At 36.0% G+C, this 17,971-nt stretch overlaps 1 protein-coding gene across 45 annotated transcripts in view; it reads right to left on the bottom strand.

Moving 5' to 3' along the window:
• Positions 1–17,971, bottom strand: part of ANK2 (ankyrin 2) — a 706,278-nt gene that overhangs the window by 35,187 nt on the left and 653,120 nt on the right. For 22 of the 45 annotated variants that reach the window (XM_025384701.1, XM_025384694.1, XM_025384704.1 and 19 more), the window contains 8 exons: positions 15,959–16,113; positions 13,432–13,643; positions 12,695–12,899; positions 10,411–10,507; positions 6,443–6,671; positions 5,215–5,340; positions 2,360–2,482; positions 44–76 (listed from right to left, as the gene is read on the bottom strand). In XM_025384701.1, the coding sequence (XP_025240486.1) occupies positions 44–76; positions 2,360–2,482; positions 5,215–5,340; positions 6,443–6,671; positions 10,411–10,507; positions 12,695–12,899; positions 13,432–13,643; positions 15,959–16,113 (1,180 nt within the window). Of the gene's footprint in view, positions 1–43; positions 77–2,359; positions 2,483–5,214; positions 5,341–6,442; positions 6,672–10,410; positions 10,508–12,694; positions 12,900–13,431; positions 13,665–15,958; positions 16,114–17,096; positions 17,196–17,971 lie in introns of all 45 variants that reach the window. The other 23 variants (XM_025384698.1, XM_025384687.1, XM_025384674.1 and 20 more) reach the window with 3 other exon arrangements.

Below are 17,971 nucleotides of genomic sequence, written 5' to 3'. Positions count from 1 at the left end.
GCAATGACACAGCCGTTAACAAGTGACACTGTCATAAAATTACCTCTTCCTCCTGTTCTTGATCTGACTCTGATTCCTTTCCGCCCCAAGATGCCATGCAAGGTGGAAAAAAGAGAGAAGGAAGAGTAGAGAGTATTTAGAAGAAAAGGAAAGAGTAAATAAATACCCTTTCAACAAGCATCAACAGGCAAGCATACAGTCAGCATACTCTTTTTTTCTTACTAACAGTTTATAGAAGACAGGCAGAAAAGAGGATTGGCTTAAATACAAAGTTTATAGAGTCAAGAGACAAAAGAACCAATATTATAAATTTACTAATTTCAGATACTAGGTCACCACAGCAGTCTCAAAGTTTGACCTTAAATGAAGTGGATGGCATTTGTCTTTAGAAATAGTGATGATAATATCCCAATCATTACAGATATTGGTTGAAAATATTAAAAGCTACAAATAAGCATGTATATTTTTATATATGGTGAAAAATTTTCAATACACAGGCAATATTTAGAAGCGTTATTCTAACAAAGAGCTACTAAATTCTTTCTTTTCTTTCTTTCTTTCTTTTTTTTTTTTTTTAATAGAGACAGGGTCTTGCTATGTTGCTCAGGTTGGTCTTGAACTCCTAGACTTAAGCGATCCTCCTGCCTTGGTGTACCAAAGTGCTGGGATTACAGGTGTGGGCCATGGTGCCCAGCCAAGAGCTATTAAATACTAAGGTATATTTTCAATATACAATCTCTGGCATTTTTTTTTTCTTTTTGAGTTACAAATTAGAAAATTGTACTGGACTATCACAGCATTAATAGCTGTGTCTGCTATGTCTTGACTTAGAAATAAAATGTAATAATAAAGTTAATGCTTTCTCTTAGAGCACACTGAAAGCTCACTGAAATCAGCCAAAGCTCAGTCATCTTTCTGTAACACTCAGGTGGCTTGCCCGCAGCAGTACATATTTCTTTGTGGCTCTTATTGGCATACTGCCTCCGCTGACTCACTACTAATCAGCAATACAAACCCCAAAACACATTCTGCACCATCAAAATGCAATGAAATTATGCTCATTTAGGTTGACATACCCATTTCTATATTTTAATTCTTGGAATAAAATGTATATTTACATATATAAATAATATTTTATTTTATTCATTTAATAAAAAGTTACAATGTCAAACCTAATGCTACGAGCTTTTCTCTACATGGTTGATCTCTATTTACAAAGAATAATTCATTAAGCAAATATAAAATTTGACAATTGTGGTGGGGAAAAAGAAATATGGGACATTTTTTGTTTTCTGATGTCAAGATTTAGGATTTTAAATATATCCCTACTTCCCCTCCAGGTCTCAGCAGCCGCCACTCATCACCCTGCCCAACCTGTTATATAGACACTGACAACTTCTGCATCCACCTATAGATTGCCATGTGGGAGCTTCCTATTCAAAAGAAATATTGGTTAAACAAAGTTTAAAAGAATGAAACATAAATTATCCACAACATTTAATTGATTTAGTTGTCTTCTTTGATTTCATCAGAGTATTCAAGGAATTACGTGATGGGGAGAGGTTTGAAAAGAAAATAATTCCTGTAGGTAGACTTGGGGTCAGAATTAATGTATTTTTTCTTTTTAACAATGTTTTAAATCTACTCCTCATAACATGGCGATATGTTTTTTACTAATCAACTATTTCTACTATTTTTTATTCTAACTAACAATTTACACAAGTTATGTTGCCTAATCTGCCCTTGAACTCTTAGGCTCAAGTGATCTTCTCACCTCAGCCTCCAGAGTAGCTGGGACTACAGGTGTGCACCAACACACCAGTTTATATACTCCTAAAATATGATAAGTTAGAAGATTAATAATTACTTAGAAAAAATAAAATATCACGGGGCAGCTCTGAATTTAATAATATGTAAGCCACCTGTGAATTGGTAGTAAACAGGCTGATGAACTCTAATATTTTCATAGGGCCAAATGTGCTGTATGGTTTCAGGAAAGCACATGAAAACAATAATGAAGAAAAGCCAATTAGTTTTAAAAATTTCTTCAAAAAGTTAAATCTGAAGTCACATTTTCTTACTTCCATGCCCATTGTGTATTAATAGAATTTTTGCATCAAAGTGCATTTAATGTGAAATCAGGTGGCACTATGATTTTTCTTAAGTGGAAATTGTAAATTTGACAGAGAATCAAACGTGATTATTACATGTGCTTTCATTCAGTCTTTGTTTGTATTCATTTTCTTGGTCAGTGCAAAAGTAATGCTGTTTTTGCCATTACTTTTGCACTGACCTAATACAAGATTTAAAAATCAATTCCTACACTACCTGAATTGCACTATAGCAGATTTTACAATACCTTTGTATAAATCGGCAAAGTGATGTTTAAGTTGCAAATAGCTTGATGCACCAGGCCTCTTGTGGATTTTGGCTCCTTCATAAATGATAGTCGTCCGCAGGGTTCCTGAGTCGTATCGCGTACCTTGAACAAGACAGACATACATGCTTCACCCATATTTGACGTGCAGTATTTACTTTAACTAGATGATGCTTGAAAAGGGAAAGTAAAATTCATTTGTCAATGCTAGGTAAGAACTCAAAGGATTTCCTTTCTCTTTTCCTATTACCATTTGGAAAGCCTTTTTAAAAATCATTCAGCTTTCTTTTTTAGTCTTATTTAAGTACAGTAGACAAAAATTGCATATATTTAAGGTGTACAATGTGATGATTTGATATATGTGTACATTGTGAAATGATTAGCGTATCAAACTAATTAACATATCAACCACCTCAACCCCCTTTGTTTGGTGACACTTGAGATCTCTCTTAGCAAATTTCAAGTATGTAATACATTACATACAATTAACTATAGGTCAATGCTGTACATTAGGTCTTCAGAATTTAGCTCTTAAAATAATTGTGGTAAAATATACATAACATACAATTTGCCATTTTTACTATTTTGAGGCAGAAAATTCAGTGGCATTAAGCACATTCACAAAGTTGTATAAGCACTACCTCTATCCAGAACGTTTTTCATCCTATGCAGAAACTGTCCCCATTGAACAACAGCTCCCCATTGCCCTCTTGCCCAGCCCCTAATAACCTCTATTCTACTTTCTGTCTCTATACGTTTGCCTATTCTAGGAACATGTAGAAATGGAGCCATATAGTATTTGTGTCTGCCTTATTTTACTCAGCATAATGTTTTCCAAGTTCATTCATATTGTATCATGTGTCAGAATTTCATTTCTTTTTAAAAAAATTGTAATAAATATATGTAACATAAAACTTATCATTTTAATCATTTTTAGGTGTCTAGTTTGGTGGCATTAAGTACATTCACATTATTGTATAATCATCACTACCTTCCATCTTTGGAACTTGTTAATCTTCCTAACTGAAATTCTAGTATCTATTAAACAATAATTCCCCATTCTCCCCTTCTCCTGTCTCTAGCAACTACTCTTCTACTTTCTATCTTTATTTCATTTCAAGGAGAGGTCAAAAAAATAAATTAAAAAAAATACTTTCTCTCTTTATGAATTTGACTACCCTAGGTATCTCATATAAGTGAAATCATACAATATGTGTCCTTTTGTGTCTAGCTTATTTCATTTACCATATTGTAGCACAAATTAGAATTTCCTTCCTTTTAAAGGCTGAATAGTATTCCACTACATGTGTATACCACATTTTGTTTGTGGACGTTTGGACTTCTGGGTTGTTTCCATTCTGGCTACCATGGCTAACGCTGCTACGAACATTGGTGTGCAAGTAATTGAGTCTCTACTTTAAATTCTTGTCAGTGTACACTGAGAAGTGAATTGCTGAATCATATACTAATTTTATATTTAACTTTTTGAGGAAAAACTGTAGTGTTTTCCAAAGTGGCTGCACTATTTTGCATTTCCACCAGCAATGTATTAGGGCCCCAAGTTGTCTACATCCTTCCTAACATTTGTTTATTTTCTGTTTGTTTGTTTTAATAATAGCCATCCTAATGGGTATGGAGTGGTATCTCTTCATAGTTTTGATTTGCATTTCCCTGCACTGTTGAACATCTCTTCATGTGCTTATTGACCATCTGTGTATCTTCTTTGGATAAATGTCTACTGAAGCACTTGCTCATTTTTTATTGGGTTGTTTGGAGAATGATTCTGCACACCAATGATATCAAACATTAGCTTAATTATATAGCTGTCTATGTTAAATGGATCCATTACCCCGAGCAGTTACTGCTTAATGTGGTGATCTGTAAGAATCTATCATCAGTCAGGCAAAACAATTGAACCAGAAATGGCACAACGAGAGAGACTCAGTAGAGATCCTTGGAAAACTCAATAAGAGGTTTGCAAACACATGTTTGGAAAGAAAATAAGGGGTTAAAATAAAAAGAGTCATTGCTGATGAACAATTGGAAATGAGTAGGTGAAGTAGGACTGGAAAAAAAAAAAGACAGAAGCCAGCCTATACCTGATAGGATTGAGCGTTAGGACCGCTAGATTAGCGAAATAAATTGTGAGAAACAAGAAAAATGAGCTTGGAAAATAAAGCAGAGTAGAATTATTACCTCCTTTTTATTTCCTGAATCTCTTATTCATTCATTTGTGATCCCTTATAGATTGGAATCTAAAATGAAACCTGCATATATCACCTCAAATCCCTAACTTGGATTAGGGATTTGTTGTCTCTGTTTAGAGATGCACACACATGTCTCCATGCTGTTTACTGAATGAATTTATGAAAATATATCAAGTCTATAGCTCTATCAGAGATAATTTCTTATTAGCTTAAGTGAGACCTGGGTCTTTTGAGAGATTTTATTATAAAAAGTTGCCACTTAGAACTCTTTTGATCTCCACACTTGTGAAGTTCACATATATTTTTAAATCTAAGCATAAATATTTAAAAGTTTTAATAGATAAATAGACTTTCCTTCAAATTTGGAAAATACTGATCACTGTGCCTAATTAATGAGTTGGCTATTATTTGTCCTGTTCTCATCCTTAAATATAGTCTATAAAAATTCAGGTTGACTTTGAACCTCAAAAATAAAAATGATTGGTTTCCCAGGGCAGTAAAACATTACAAATATGGTTAAAAAGAAAACTCTGAAGATGACTGAAAAGCAAAAATTTTCTGTTACTAAAGAAGTCAAATTCTTCCTTGATCTTGAAAAAAAGACATCATGAAATTCCATATATGTATTACCTTGACAAATAGAGGAAGTCTATTTTCTTTGAAGGCAAAAAAACTGAATATATGATGCTGGCCACTTTTAGTTAATGGCACCAAGTTGCCGAAACAATCAACATAGATGGGTTTTCCTTCTAACACCTGAGTGAAAACAGAGAAATAACAATAAAGTAGCTGCAATTACAACTTGTTGTTTACACAAAGAAGTGGTAGTACTACTTGGAACTTCAAACTCTTATAACACACATACAACAATCTTTAAATTGACAACTGACATTCTATCTGTGGCACAGCATGTCCAGTGCTTTTTCTTCTTATTAGTAATGGGAATCATTAATGCATGGTAGCATATAATGTTCTCATTGTAAAAACTGTATCCCATTATTCCACAAACCCAAAATACATTTAAATCCTAAATTTAACTTAGGCTTGGGTAATTTTTTTTTTTTTTTTTTTTTGAGATGGAGTCTCACTCTGTTGCCCAGGCTGAAGTGCAGTGGTGTGATCCTGGCTCACTGCAACCTCTGCCTCCCGGGTTCAAGCAATTCTCCTGCCTCAGCCTCCTGAGTAGCTGGGATTACAGGCGTCTACCACCATGCTTGGCTAATTTTGTATTTTTGGTAGAGATGGGGTCTTGCCATGTTGGCTAGGTTGGTCTCAGACTGGTGACCTCAGGTGATCCACCCACCTTGGCCTCCCGAAGTGCTGGGATTACAGGCGTGAACCACCACGCCTGGCCTGCTTGGGTAACTTTTGGCATTGTAATGAGTCAGGTTACTGGACTTCAACACCCAAAGACCTACACTGATGGAAAATTCTGAAATAAGAAAAAGTAATGTAGAAAAGCACTAGACATCCTGCTTCAACATTTATGCAAAAGGATATACTTCCCAGACTGTTTTAGTTACTATTAAAAAATAAGGACAACAAGGAAAGCTAAAAACATCTAAAGTACTACAGTCACTTACATACTTTGAGTTTATCAATAACTCATAATTTTTCCTCAAATAATCTTTAAAGGAATCATCTTTTACCTTGTCACATACACCAATCAGTCCCACTGAATAGGTCCAAAATGACTAAAAATGGCAGATTTTGGATATTGACCTTCTAACTGATCAAGATGTGCACTGGTCTTTCACTTTTTAATTATTCTATTTATTAAATTATATTTGAAATGTAATCTATTAATACAGGTATAACAGCATGGCATAAATTATTATTATTATTTTTGGTACAGTACCTCCACATCCCTGCTTCTGGCCACCTCAGCAAAATTTTCTTGTTGTTCAAGGGTCTTATCTACTTTATCATCAGTCATGCAGAAACATCTCAACCTGGCTTCAATTGGGTCATGTGACTTGGCAAACACTACAAATTTGGCCATATAAGGTACGCAGATAATTTCTCTATATACTTGTGATGCAAAAGTGACGGATTCCTGGATCTGTCGACAATCTATCAGCCAGAACCTAATAAAATAAATAAAGTCAGTTATCTAAAGTTCAAAGTATACCATGTGAAAAATCAGTTCCTGCAATATGATCAAAGTAGTCAACAAATGCTTCTTGGAAATAAGGAAGTGAGAGAGGGAAATAATGAAAGAAAGTCAAAGGAAAGCAAAAGCAAGACAGGAAAAAAAGGAAAGGTAGGAGGATAGATGGGGAGGCAGAAGGGAGTGAAGAGAAGACAGAAAGAGATCAGGTTTTTAAGATCAACTATTAAATATTGTATTTCTAATTTTCTTTTTTGGAAACTCTTCTGAATATTCAATTTTCTGAACTATATATTTAGTGTTTTAGAATCCTTTAGTGGAGTGAGCTCAATAGCAGACAGAAGACAAGGATCTCACTGCACGGTTTTCTATTTTCCTTGATTCCCCCTCCCTAGCTGTCATTTCATTTCCTGAAACTCTTTTCAACAAAATCTATCCAGCTTTTCCTCCCCTCATTATTCTTTTCCAAGGAACTCTCTAATCACCAAAGTGGAATCAACCCAACCATTTTTTAAAAACGGCTCCAGAACTCCTAAGTATTGCTGAATATAATTCATAGAAGAAATTATTGGCTCTAATTAATGACTTGATGATTTCCAGCCTCAACTAAGTCTGTGACATTGACTGGCAATTTTTTGCTCACTATAGTAATGTTACTAAATCTTATGACACTCTTTAAGCTTCACCCCTCACCACAGGCCGTAAGAGAGCTAACTTCACAAAGAAAGTCAAGGTCATTAGATGGAAATATTTTCATTTTGTTATTTTATACTTCCAAAGGGTTTTTTTTTTAGACGTTGTCGCACTCTGTCACCAGGCTGGAGTGCAGTGGCACTATCTCGGCTCACTGCAACCTCCGCCTCCCGAGTTCAAGCAATTCTCCTGCCTCAGCCTCCCGAGTAGCTGGGACTACAGGTGTGCACCACCATGCCCAGCTAATTTTTGTATTTTTAGTAGAGATGGGGTTTCACCATGTTGGCCAGGATGGTCTCAATCTCTTGGCTTCGTGATCTGCCCACCTCAGCCTCCCAAAGTGCTGGGATTACAGGTGTGAGCCATCACACCCAGCCCTTCCAAAGTCTTATTCTATATTCTTGTGCTTTAGAACATTTTGCCCATGATTACTGTCCTTCCCCGGCCCATTTCCCATAATTTAAAATTATCATTACTAACATTTTTTAATTTTGTTTTTCAATTTCTGCATCTTAAAGTCATGAAGTTTTCTTATGCTCTTACTCTCTCTTTCTTTCAAGTTCCTGACCCACCTGTCTTTTATTCTTACTATGCTAAAATATACATAACATAAAATGTACCATTTTAACAAATTTTAAGTGTACAATTCAGTAGCATTAAATACATTCACAATGTTGTGCAACCATCATCAATATCCATTTCCAGAACTTCTTCATCACCCCAAACAGAAACTGTACCCGTTAAATAACCTCCTATTTCCCCCTTACTTCAGTCCCTTTAAATCTCTATTAAACTTTCTTGTCTCTATAAAGTTGCCTATCCTATGTACCTCAAATAGGTGGACTCTTGCAATGTTAGCTCTTTTATGTCTGGCTTATTTCAATTAGCAGAATGTTTCTAATGTTCAGCATAGTTCCTAGCTCATGGCGAGCACTTGGGTACCTTCCTCTTTCTACTGACCTAATTCTGTTCACTGTTTCTTCAATTGTTTGGTAGTTAAATTATTAGTAAAATAACATAATTCCTCCTCATTTTTTGGATATTTTAATTGGCTTTATTTTATTTACTTATTTTTTACATGTTCTCACAAAATAGCTGACTTTTTAAATGCAACTGCTTTTTTAAAAATTTTAATATTTATTTATTTATTTATTTTTGAGAGAGAGCCTCACTCTGTCCCCCAGGCTGGAGTGCAGTGGCGCGATCTCGGCTCACTGCAAGCTCCGCCTCCTGGGTTCAAGCTATTCTCCTGCCTTAGCCTCCCAAGTGGCTGAGACTACAGGTACGTGCCACCATGCCTGGCTAACTTTTTTGTATTTTTAGTAGAGATGGGGTTTCACCGTGTTAGCCAGGATGGTCTTGATCTCCTGACCTTGTGATCCAACCGCCTCGGCCTCCCAAAGTGCTGGGATTACAGGCATGAGCCACCATGCCTGGCCTTATTTTTTTATAGTATTTTTATTTTCATGTAGTTCTGGGGCTTTTGGTAATCTTTAAATTGCCAAATAAAAATTGTATATATTTATGGTGATTTATCACTTCTTATTCTACCCTGTAAGACCTTTCATAAAGTGTTGCCAACCAATAGTCCTACATTTTGTTTGTTGTTTTGTTTTGTTTTGCTTTGCTTTGTTTTGGTTTTTGTTTTGAGATTAAGTCTCTGTCACCCAGGCTGGAGTGCAGTGATACAATCATGGCTCACTGCAGCCTTGACCTCCCTGGGCTCAAGAGATTCTCCCACCACAGCCTCCCTGGTTCCTGGGACTACAGGTGTGCGCCACCATGTCCAGCTAATTTTTGTTATCCCTTTCGTGAGAGACAGGGTTTCACCATGTTGCCAAAGCTAGTCTTGAACTCCTGGGCTCAAGCGATCCACCTGCCTTGGCCTCCCAAGGTGCTGAGATTACAGGCATGAGCCACCAGGCCCAGCCTCAAGCATTATTTTTGAATTATAGACTACATGGATAATTGTTGCTATCCCTCACTACACCTTCTCATTCTATCTTTGCATCTTTGCTCATGTTATTCTTTTTTCCACTTTTATGTGCCTATTAGGTTCCAACACATGTCTCGAGTCACCTCTTCTCAGATACCCTCTCTAGCTATCCCAATTAGAACACCCTTCTCTCATTCTTTTACTCCCTCTGGTCTATACTTCTTACTCAGAACACATCATCTTCTGGATTGCAGTATAGATGCTAAATTGGCAAAACACATTGAAACACAGAACTGTAGACTCAATAGTTGAGTCTCTGGGGGGCTGGAACTATAAACATGTGCCACCACACCCAACTATTGCTATGCCATTACTTAACTATTCGTGCACTTTTATCTTTTCTCCCTCACCCCAAATAGGAATGTACATTTTAATTACTCTCAACTTCAGTTTTCTCATCTGTAAAATGGGCATAACGTCTCTTGCCCTTCTTAAGTCACAAAGTTGTTGTAATGTCAAGTTAAAGAGCGGTAACAATGCTTATCAATCAATTAAAGACCAAACGAATGGGAATTAACTTTAATCAATTGAGTTAACGTGTGCATAAGCAATAAAACTAGACTGCTTCACCGTTTTAAAGATGCATAATACATAAATAAGAAATGTATATAAGAGCCACTGAAGCCTCTAAGCCTTTTAGAGAAACCATGGTGAGATTTGTGCTGCTATGATTCTGTTGGAAAAGTAGTTCAGGCTATTTTGCTGACAACAGGAAATTATCATTCCTAGGGACTTTGGAAGTAGAAAAAGCAGCAACTGCTACTGACCAAGAATCATACAGGCAAAGCAGACAATCACTTCTTTTCCTTAGATTTTAATCGGATTGGTAGTACTTTGTTACTGTATTATCACTATTCTATTTGCTGACAGATCTAGTTTAAAATATTAAAGCAAAGGCAGGCCATATTTAAAATCAAATGAAAAAATAACTTTCAAACAATAAAGAAACAAAATAAAACAAAACAAAGGGCAGTTTTTTTGGAAGGGAACATATCATAGGGGGCTTTTCTGTGCTATGTAACGATACCTGGCAGACACGTTTGTTGTAAAGGAAACACATTCATTGACAAATGTTAATGGCGTAGTTCCTGTAATATCTTCCCACTGAGCAGGGGTGGTTCCACCTGAAATAATACGATTGTTGAAAAAAATCAGGCAAAACTCCAGACTCTAGATTCTAAAATAAAGTCTTTGTGGTTCTGTCTGTGTTCACCAGCCCAATCTAACCTCTCAAAATGACACATTGAAAACAAAATGACTAAAACCTACATGTGAAAAAATGACACATTGAAAACAAACACCAGACTAACACTCAAGAAACTAAGCTTTAGGGTAGTTATTTAAATAAGTGTTTATTAAGCCTTCTTTTTACTTCTATAATAAAAGTAAAAAGCTTTTATTATAATTGCTAGGCTCTGAAGATAATTTTGAATTGTATACAGTTGATTATTTTAAAATATCCTTTGACCAGCTAAGGAGCTGAACACTTTGTTAAAATAGTGAATATTTTAACTATTCTAACTAAATATTCTTTTGTTCCCATACTTCATATTTTAAGCAATTGTTTTCAAAAAATTTCCTCTCAATGTGCAATAAAAGTTTGGCCCAAAAAAGTTTGTAAAATAGTAAGAGCTCAATAAATATTGCAAGGTAAATGAAAAAAATGAATGAATGTCAAAGGATGACCCCTTTACATTGAAAAATTACCATGAAGGCTGATGGTGACTGCCTGTCTTTCATTTCTACTGAGAAATTAAGATCACATAGATAAGGACAAAATTTTAGTTCAATGGGCTGTAAGAGGAATATATGTTTGAAATGAAGGAAAGTCTTGACTCTAAAGTTTCTTAAAGAAGAGAACAAGTTATCAAAGAAAGGTTATGGAATTTTATTCTAGTAGGCCTTTAAAATACATACTCAGCATAACTATAGGACACAGAAGAATACAAAAACTCAAATGTCTAGGTATTTAAACAATTAATACATTAAATTATTTGTTAATTTTCAAAATAATTTTAATTAAATTTCAGAAATGTTTATGAGAAACCTGTCTAAAGACATTGGGCTGGAATAAATAGAGTAGATGGTGTCTAGGCCCCTACAGTGTCTTTATTTAATCACTATAAGGGCAGGGCATATCACAGATATTCTTCTGCCTCACCTGTTTCACATCCATGACATTATATTGCACATTATAGAAGGTTAACCATATACCTATGGGGCAGGAATTATGGGAAAGATACCCAGAAATGATAGTAATAACCAAAACTGAGCAATTGGGAAAGAGATCATAAGTGAAGCATATGATTTCCTCCCACTCATTATAGTATATATATTTTAAAATTTTGTCTTATTATTAAACTTATGGAATAATCTCATGGTTCTCTATCATAACTACAAGAAACATATTAGTAAGAAGGGTGAATTAAAGAAAACAAAATAAAGGTGAACATTCCGCCAATACGAAAGAGACATGAAAAATATAATTCTAACAATACCAAAACATCCAGGGACGATTACTGTTCTTACTAATAATAGTACTAACATTTACTGAATACCAACACCATATAATTATTGATAAATAGAGAAATTATCAGTTAAATTATTTAGCCCTAGAACACATTATTCACGTGATTTTTTTTGCCTCTCACTATTTGTGGTGGCATTGTTATGAAGAGACTACCAACGTTCTGGGAGTGTCTTTGGAGAGTTTGGTAGCTATCTGAAAGTGACTACACAACCACCAATTAAAAAGACCAAAAATCGGTTAATCATTGAAAATCTTTACGTTGTTTTTCTAAAGTTAGTTCAATAGATCAATGATAAAGACATAACCAATTCCATAACATAATACTTTGGTTTGAACTATTGGGTATAATTACTCAAGACACTTTTTTTTTTCCCCAGCAGATTTAGTGATCTCTTCAGTGAAGACTTGAAGCCTGAACTTTGGAGACATATGGGTATGGTTTCGAATCCCAACACCACCAAATATTTATAGTGCAAGTTATAGAACTTCTTTCAACCATGGTTTCCTTTTCAGCAAAACGGGGTTAAAGTTTCCTCACAGGGTTATTATGGAAATTAGAATGACAACGCATATAAATATCTAACAGTTTGGCATACAGACTTTATTTAGTAAATAATAGTTGTTTCCTTTCACCCTTCATTTCCCTAGTTAATTAAAATGTATTCCCTGAATTAATGCATGTGACCCTGCAGACATCTTATGACAAAGGTAATTTAATATTTACAATGATCTAAGTTTCTTTTTTCAGAACTCTCTACTAACACAGTCATATGTGACTCACCTGTTATGCTGCATAGTAATCTTAAGGTTGGTGCATCTCCCCCAAAACCATTCAACATGACATCACTTGAAGCTTTGGGGACAGGAATGGTCATGGTAATTGGTTTGTGGAATTTTCTTCTTCTAGGTTCCAAAGTGACTATAGGGCTGAAGGTAGCTTTATTGCCTAGGATCTTCTTAACCAGCTCAGTGTGCATAGGTTGAGCCTTTTCAAAGTAAAAACATAAAAAACATATATATATATATATATATATATATAAAGAATGAATCATTATATTTAATTTCAAATTTCTTACCCAATGTATTTTTTTTAATCTTATAAATAAGCTTGGTGGACGTCAAATATGGCAATCATAAGTTCAGTATTATTACTAAGCACTCATATAAAATTTTCTAAGATCCACGATCTCTGATGGCAGCTCTTGCTTACCAAGAATAATCTGATTCTTTAACAATTTATTTCTCATTTAAAAGCTAATTTCTTTTCTCTCTTTTTTTTTTTTACAAGAAGAAAACATTTATAGCTAGAGATTAATTTTGGTTAATTGTCCAAATATAAGGTGAATTTTTAAATAGATTAGTAACCAATAAACATGGATTTTGACTTTAGCTCTACTATTAACACTACCTTCCTTTTTGGTATGATTATAAATCAAGGGTAACAGTCCTCAACAAAGCTAATTTTTAATCATTAGAATACAATCCTGTTAGGATCACTTGCCTCTAACACGGGCATACCTGCAGGCCTACGCGGATCCGCTTGGTGAGTGCTCCCTCTGGGAAGACGGCTTGCACCTGGGGCACCACTGTGCTGCTCAGCACACCTCCTTCTGGGCCAATCAGATTGCTGTCCTGTTTGATACGAGACACCACTGCAAAGTACTGTGGGAAGTCTCGGGTGATGATGCGGCAGATTCGTTTCTTTTCTAGGTCTTCCGGGCTATCCAGTACTGAGACAAGAAATGACCCACCTTCATTCATAAAGCAAAGATTTCCTTCTGACAGCATTCTAGCCAACTCATTGACTTGGTTCATAATGAACAGAAATGCCAGCACAACATATTTTTTGAAACAACAGGAAAATTTAAAAAGCAAGGCTATCCTAACACCACCAGAAAACAAAAAATTGCAATATTTCAAGATCTGCCAATATTTAGCTTGCATGTTTCCTTTCTTTGTGAAAATCAGGACTTTCCAGGTCACTGAGAAAGATAAACATTTAGTTCTAGGTGCAGCATTGCAGGGCCACCTTTGAAATGAGGGACGTGAGGGCAAATATGGAATGAAATGAACCTGTTCTATTCCTGGTTCATGTGATGGAGAAGAAGTTGCTTCTGGACTCCCTTTCTTTGCAAATTTCAAAGTTAGCTCAAAGCCAAGTTATTGTGGTTTTAAGAAGTAACATAGCCCTTTGGGTTTTCAGGGGAATAGTGCAGGAATAAAATCTATCTTGGAAGAGAAAGATTTATGTTTATGTGTTTACTCCAGTGGAAGGGTTGTGTCTGAGATACTCACTGTGGATATTAAAAAAAATCAGTGATTATGAATTCAGGGTTTCAATATTCCCCTGATGCCATTAACTTTTCAAATACATAATTTAACATCAAGAGGATGGGATCATGGGCTCTTTACAAATTGCATTAGTGTAGATATTCAGGGCAATACAAAAAAAATCAAACTAGTGTAAATGTAGAAAATTTGTACTATGTGGATCACTGAATTTTAACAGGCGATGGAAAGTTGTTCATTTTTAGAAATCATTTACAATTCATTATGAGGCAGGAATAGCAACTATGTTTTTCTTGACTATTGGGCATAGCTAGACAGTAAAAGTAAAAAGTCTCAGTATCTGATTACACATGATTGAAGACTGATGCACTGGCAAATACTAGCCTATATTTATTTTTAAAATTTCCAGACATACACAAATCTTTAACTTTCTATTAATAGATTAATTAATCTATTAACTTTCTATTAATACCCATGTAGAAAGCTCATTTTAAAATAAATAAAGTTAAAGAGTGGACCCCCATCCAAGGGCACGATGCCAATGCTCACTGGCAGTGTTATTGATAAGTAAATATCCCAGAGGAAAATATCCGAAACCTAAATGTCAGCAAAAGGAATGGTTCCAAGAAGTAGAAGCAGCTAAATATTGTAGGGAACAATTTTTATTAATAAAAACCCTGATCTTTTTACTTTGCTTAGAAGATACTGACTTAACACATCTAGAGGGAATAATTTCTTCCTCCATCCACCCCTTGGATAACATAAGCCTGGCCTCTATTCTTATCCAAACCTTGGTAGGATGTAGAAAGAAATAGTAAAGAAGCTATGGTCAGGCTACTCTTTCCTATCCATGAGCCATAACTGAAACTAGTGCCAGAAGACTCAAGAACTTGATAAACAGCTATACTTGCTCTTGAGTATCTAGCTCTATACAAAACTTGGTATGTTCCTGGCATGCAAGCAAAGAACTTGCCCTATTTCTGTAGTTACTTAAAGTTGAATGTGAATTCTACTATTAGGACTAGGACCTTTTCTCTGTGCAAACTATAAGAGCTGCTTTCCTCTTTTCATACTGAATTATTACAACCTTGTACAGCCCAAGACAGATTTGAGATTTACAGCGACTGAAGTTCTAATGGAAAACTAAGTTCCTAAACTAGATGTGTATGTATGTATATGCAGTTCAACCCTGGCTAACTTCCTGTTTGAATTATAGGTAGAAGATTGAATGAACTTAATTTTCCTACCCCCTTAATAATAGAAAGTTTCAAAATTATAGTATTCTATAACATACTAGTTATGGGCAGATGTAAGTTTTCCAACAGAATAGCTTAACACTTTTTATCAGTATCTTAAATATCTAATGCTTCAAGTTAGGCATTTTTTTAAATCATGGATTTATTATCCAGTATCAGTTCATTTAGTTATGAAACAACAATATCTATTCTATCTCATTTTTGGCTCAAGTTTACACTAAAAATGGAAGCATGCTGCATCTCTTTAATGAGATGTTTGATATCTTAAAGGCTTTTATTTTCCTGAATGTAACAGGAATAAGATTAAGCAAAAGTATTGTGCATTCCAACTCATCATTACAGGAGCAAAGCAGATTACCTGCTGTAGTAAAATACCACAAGGGACACGGACACACACACACACACACACACACACACACACCCCTAGGTCATAAGAAAGAAATGAATCATTTTCATGCTTCCAGTTTAGATTTCTTTTAAAACGCTTCATCTGAAAGTACCTTCATCCATGCCGTTAAGAATTTCATTCAACTCATCTTCAGTGTAGTCACAGAAATGCTCTTTCCAGCTGTCCCCATTCTCACTGCGCAGGACCACCAGTTCCCTTTCCTTTCCTCGAAGAGCCGCAAAGTGAGGGATCTCCACGATCACAGGCCTGACATAGCAATGCAGAACATTCAGTGTGGACAGGAGCTAACCAAGAGCAAGACAAGCACCTCGACTCTGTTGCAAAGTGACCTGGAATTCTTCTTTTGCTGGGGACAGGGACATAGTGGGCCATCCCCTGAAGCCCACAGGCTAGCAGATGGTCACACAGTAGCACTCCACCTCAGGGGCACCAATCCTCAGGTACATGCTGCTATCTTAAGCCAAATAATGTTTCCCTGTGAGTGCATGTGGCATTCTGGAACTTCTCCTTTGATAAATGTAAGTAGAACACATTTAACCAAAAGAAACGTACATGCATATCTATGATGTCTGCCAATCTCCTAAAACATTTTCGACAAGGTGCAAAATGACGAAATGGTTTAAGAGGAAAATGGCTTACACATTGCATAATTTGATGTGTCGTAAATGAGGAGATGTCAGAAAGTTGACTACTTGTGAACTAAAGAGCCATGCACTCATGGTTTTTGGTTATATTTCCTTCATTCAAGGAAACAATAGGCATGTGTACACAGTGTGGCCCTAATTGAGCCCCTCAGCAGACAGCCCAATTGTGTCCAATGCCTATTATATTCAGGATCCAGAGCATGCACTGCCCTATTATTTTTAGGTCACATTTGTTTTCAAAATATATAGAGGGTTTTGATTTTTGGGTCCAGGTTGCTTTGATACAGACTCCAAATTCATCATAACAACATCATAACTAGCACATAGTACAACTAGGCAGATCTCATGCTTAAACGAAAATGAAGGTCACAGCACTTTAAGGGGAAAGATATAAAAACATCACTCAAAAATAAAAGTCACATACCACAAGGGTCAGAAATGGTCCACTAAAGATAGGTTATACAGAATTTAAATCATAGAGAGGGACATGTCATGGGCACAATGACAAAAAAGAGAAATCATATTGCAGAAGAAGGAGAAGAATGGGGGGCCAGCAGCCATCAATTTGTTTTAAGTCACTCCTACCCAAGGAATTTGGTTCCAGGAGGCCCCAGCTGAAGAATGCGGCTGACCAAACTTTCTCCCTCATTAAGTGGGGGAGGAGCCGTTGGCAGGTGAAGTTTACTGAGTACATCCAAAGCAGCAGTGAAAGAAAGAACATAGGTAAGCTTCAGGTATTGTTTTCTACAGAACCCCAGCGTCGCCAGCTGATCCACAGGGTGAACTTTGGTTTCACACTGCGTTTGGTTCTGCCCCCTCCATTGGTCACAAAGAGCAAGGAACCGAGACCCAGAGTGTGCAATGGAGGCGCATCTGTGCAAGGAGAGCACTTAGCTGTCCGGTCTGTCCCTAATTAGGTTCACCGCCAGGGCACTAGCCAAAAAGGGGGTAAAAATGCTCCACAAGAAAGACAAGCTGTTGGGAATATGATGAAAACTCTGCCCTGTACAGAGGCCAGATGTTTTCATGAATATTCCCCAACAGATCTGAAGATTATTAAAAAGCCTAAACTACCTGAGCATGAGGGGAACAGGGTCTGACACAGAATATGAAAAGAATCATTGGGGAATTACTCCAAACATAATGGCATTTTCTGATGCAACCCAGAACTTCACAGGCTCCTTGTAAAGCTCTGGTCTGTCTGATTGGAGGACATGAGAGGTGGTTGCTATAATTGGGAAATACAAACACACCCCTTTTCAGGTGTGTGAACATAATTTGGAGCAATCTGCTAATAGTTTGGTCCAAATTACAAAGCTTTAGAACATTTCCTGAGTTCTAAAGCAAGAAATCCTCTTCCCAGCGTGACATCGGCAAAGTAAAAGAGTTCACGATTATTAGGATTTTCTCCCAGTATTTCAAGCACCAAGACTTAAATACAATTGATTTGTTTCAAAATA

This window comes from Theropithecus gelada, chromosome 5 (genome assembly GCF_003255815.1).
Source record: "Theropithecus gelada isolate Dixy chromosome 5, Tgel_1.0, whole genome shotgun sequence".
Classification (NCBI taxonomy): Eukaryota; Metazoa; Chordata; class Mammalia; order Primates; family Cercopithecidae; genus Theropithecus; species Theropithecus gelada.
This window is presented reverse-complemented; position numbering and strand designations above follow the sequence as displayed.